This window comes from Solanum dulcamara, chromosome 12 (assembly GCF_947179165.1).
Source record: "Solanum dulcamara chromosome 12, daSolDulc1.2, whole genome shotgun sequence".
NCBI lineage: Eukaryota > Viridiplantae > Streptophyta > Magnoliopsida > Solanales > Solanaceae > Solanum > Solanum dulcamara.
The window spans coordinates 2,472,033-2,476,335 of record NC_077248.1 but is presented as its reverse complement, the minus strand read 5'-3'; the positions used below and the strand labels follow the sequence as shown (position 1 = coordinate 2,476,335).

Here is a 4,303-nt window from a genome sequence, read left to right as displayed (position 1 = left end):
CAACTCGTGTAAAAGTTATTTACAACGATGATGCATATTCTTATAAACGTTATGACGCTTTGAAAACACTACAGATCACCACCTTCTGTAAGCAATTATCGGTCACAAATGGAAATAGTCATATACTATCGTAGCCACGTCTAATTGCTTTGGTGATCATTCTCAATGCTAAATGTCATAATTCTCAATGCTAAATACATTAAAATTCGCTTAGCTACTTACTACACTTCAAATTTAAAAAATGAAATTCAAATCAATCGAGAGAATAAACCAACCTAGTTGGAATTTAAGAAAAGATTGAGATATTCCATGAATATAATGGTACATTCACATATCTTCTTCTTAAGCTCATTGAAACTGCATTTAACTTCTCAAAATCGTACAAAAGTGTTATCACACAAATCACTTAAAATTCCCAATAGGAGAAAGTCTTAATTCTAATACTTTTTATATGTCAATAGGACTACCCAATCATTTAAAAAATAGAAGGGCATCTCTATAGACAAATTAACATACAACTATTAATTCCAAACACACACACACACACACACATATATATATATATATATATATATATATATATATATATATAAACTATTTTTGTGCACAAAACATCATATCGTGTAGAATCCTCATCCCAAGGGGTATGACGTAGACAGTCTACCAAAATAACGATCCTTGATTAAAAGAAGAATCGTTTAGCTGGAGCTCTACCAACAGCTCTCATCAAATTCGAAATTTCAACAACCTTTGCTACTTTTGTTCCTCTTTTTGCTTCTGCAGATGCCTTTTTTTCCTCTGCTTTTCTGTGTGTTTTTGCTATATCATTCTGCATTTTTTCTAGGGCTTTTACTCTCTTTTCCTCCAGCTTCCTCTGAAACCAAAATAAATAAATAAAAAAGAATAGTGTGAATAAACTGATGAATAGAAACGAATTCAGGATTTAAACTTTATTATGAATTTTAATTTGAAATTAATTACTTTTGTACTTGTTTAGTAAATTATTTTAAAGACATATACGAAGTTTGAAACAAAGCTATTAAGTTTGGATGAACAGAGACTTTACATCCGCTGTGACTAGTGAACATTCTAGATTTATATATCGAGGGTAGAGCTAAAGGCACAGTGGGTTTATCCGAACATCATTTACCAAAAAAGTATATTATATTGAAGATGAGTCACAACTAAATGTATATAATCTTTAACAAGTTCTAACTACACTTATTCTGAGATAATTTTGTATATTTATTAAGCTTACCGCACTAATAGTGTATATATATTTTTACACCGTTAAGTTAAATTAACCTAAACCGACAAGTAATTCTTCAAAACGTAGTTTTTTTCGTGAGACTCTTTAATTTTAATGTTCTATTTAGTATTTAATAACCGCTTTAATGTCTCAATTAATTAATTCAAATTTATGTTACCTAAAACTCAATATTTATGATTAAGAGCGAGACATCATGGTACAATAGCTAACATGGAGTGTTTTAAGTTCACATTAAGAATTCCCAACCTACAAGGGAAGGTGCTTAATTTGTCAACTTGCAAAACAGGGCAATGAGACTATTATTGGACTCATTTTGAGTGTGTTCAATCAAAATATTTTTTGAAAAATGTTTTTAATTTTTTTATATTTAATTTTCCATTTTTTTTGAAAATTATTGTAGAAATAGGAAAAACAAATTCTACTGACATTATCTTCTCCGCCTTTCAACACTTCTCATCTTCATCTTCATCTCCATAGCCCCAACCCCATTACTTATAATATTTATTTAAATTACAGATAAATACTTTTAAAATGATATATTTTAATTAAGTGCTAAATATAAAATAAAATAAAATAAAAAAACCAACTTATTTTTATGAAAAATATTTTCCTTTCACACCAAACACACCCTAATATCTAATCATATTTTTCCAATCAATAGAACCTCCAAATAGTAGTATGTCAAGCTGGACCAATTAATCATGTACACAATCATATAAATTACTATAATAATTTAACTTGTTAGGCCTATCACCACTCACCTCATATTACTCTTTTGAATGTTTATTGAAATTCTAATCAATACTGCATCACATAAAATCCATCAAAAAATAATTTTTTTTTTATACTACAAGTTCAAAATCAATTTAAAATGAAGGTGTCCTATCCGTCCATCGTCATACCCCTTAGATGGTCACCTTGTCTTTCTTAATAATAAACACTTATTAATATTTTGCAAATTAAGTCAAATAAACTCCCACACGCGAAAAATCTAACGTTGAGAAATAAAAAATAAATAAATAGATCCTAAAAAATTGAAAATAAAAAAAAATAGAATCAGGGGCGTAGCTATAGATCTAATTGAACTTAGCATAACAATGACATGTATTCCAAATTTGTGTTAAATGTTTTACGTAATATATATATAAAAGGGCAATCTGATGCACTAAAGTGCCACACAAAGGTCTATTGTACGCAGCCTTACTTTGAACTCGTGACCTCCTGATCACGTGGCAGCAACTTTACCAGTTATCCAAAACTCTCTTTCTCTCTCTCTATATATAGTCGTTTCTAAAATCCAAGAAGAATAAATAATAAATAAATAAATGGATGAAACGTACCTCAATTTTCTTCATCCAAGAAGTAGCTTTTTGTACCTCTTCACTTTCCCATCCATTAATAACAGCATCTTCACGTTTAAATCTATTATTAATCTTCGAAATTTTAGCATTTTGCCATGCATTAATCTTCGATTCAACTTCTTCTTTTTTCACCCTTTGAACACTATTAACTTCTCCAATATGTCTAGAAAAATTATTACTATTATTAATCCTTCTTCTCGGAGACGAAGAAGAAGGATTAATAATAATCGGATTCAAAGGATTACTATAATTATCCGGCACAATAGCTAGTGGATTTGTTTCTTCTATCGGCACATCATCGTCGTGTTCGCCGATTCTTCCCAAATTATTACTGTTATTGTATGTATGATTATTGACCTCGTTCTCGCTCCCGTGATGGTTGCTAATCGACGATCCCGCGAGAACGAGGGCGTTGAATTCCCGGCTCATGGTAGAGAAATTCTCGCTTGATGCTACGTCAGAAATCGACGATGATCTCTGGCTACTTGTTTCCCAAGTTTCTAATCGACGGCCACGATTTGATGGAGGTCTTGGTGGAGTTAGAGCATGGATGTCTCTGATTTGTTCTTCTTCATCATGATTATTTTCTCTGTTAGTAGTAGTATTAGGTGTTTGATAATTCAACATATCAAATATTTTTCTACTTCAATTTTTGGGTTTTTTTTTTTTGGTTTTTAGTGTATATTTGGGTTGTGTGGTAATAGAAAAGTGGAAATAGGAGGAGGTGGAGATGGTGGCGGTTGAGTTAAGTACAAAATTATTTAAGGTGAAAAGAGGAAAAGAATTAAAGATATATATAGATGATGACCTTTATATTTTATGTGATTAAATGTCAGATTTAATAGTTAAAAATATATTTAAATTAATATTTTTTTAATATTTATGATTGTTTAAATGGTAAGCACTCTCTACCTTCAATCTTAAAATTGCGGATTCGAATTATTAAGAGAGTAAAAACGATAGGAGCTCCAAGTAGAAAGGTTAAATTTTTTATCATATATGAAATTCATAAAAATATAATAGTTTAAATGTGTTATTGACAATTAACTTTAAATATAAATAATGAGTGTGGAAAAGATAAATAATTGTGCTGCACGTAGGAATAGTAATTGAATTAGGAGAATTCAAGAAGTTAGTAGTGCTTTTGCATTAATATTTCAAGAGTATGCTTGGTCAATTGTTTTGTCCAATAGTTTTTTAAAAATTAAATATAATATAATTAATGTAGTTTAACTTATTATTAGTTTATAAAATGACAATAATGTATTATATTTATCAGGTTTTAATTATTCTATATATTTATTATAAAAATTTATTTATAATCATCTTTTAAAGTACTTAATTTAGTTAAATAAATATTTTTTTCATATATCTCCATTGCTTTGAATTCTATGGGTAGTTGTGTTGTTATTGCTTTCGATTATTATATTACTCTGCTATCATTATTTTTCTTGTCTTGTAAAATTTACATCACTTTTTTTTGCCGTTATGCTATATATATTGTTTTTCTCTCTTGATTGGGACTGTGACTTTTGAGTTGATGGTCTTTCAGAAATAGTCTTTCTATATCCATGAGGTAGTGATAAAATCTGCGTACATGATACCGTCCTCAAATTCCACTTGTGAAATTTCACTGGGTATGTTGTTGTTAGTTGGGTAGCCAGTAGCCATG

General features: G+C 29.4%; 1 protein-coding gene across 1 annotated transcript; it reads right to left on the bottom strand.

The window, feature by feature from the left end:
• Nucleotides 1-310: 310 nt before the first annotated feature.
• Nucleotides 311-3,449, bottom strand: LOC129877559 (remorin 4.1-like). The gene is made up of 2 exons (XM_055953076.1): nt 2,611-3,449; nt 311-874 (listed from the first exon to the last, which is right to left on the bottom strand). The coding sequence occupies exons 1-2, from the start codon at nt 3,256-3,258 to the stop codon at nt 683-685; spliced, it is 840 nt and encodes a 279-aa protein (XP_055809051.1). The 5' UTR covers nt 3,259-3,449; the 3' UTR covers nt 311-682.
• Nucleotides 3,450-4,303: the final 854 nt, after the last annotated feature.

Bases quoted from the DNA above. Each gene is read 5' to 3' on its own strand.
- LOC129877559 (XM_055953076.1), bottom strand. From the start codon at position 3,258: ATGTTGAATTATCAAACACCTAATACTACTACTAACAGAGAAAATAAT. The intron at 875-2,610 runs GTACGTTTCATC...TTTTGGTTTCAG, and splicing joins CTTGGATGAAGAAAATTGAG to AGGAAGCTGGAGGAAAAGAG.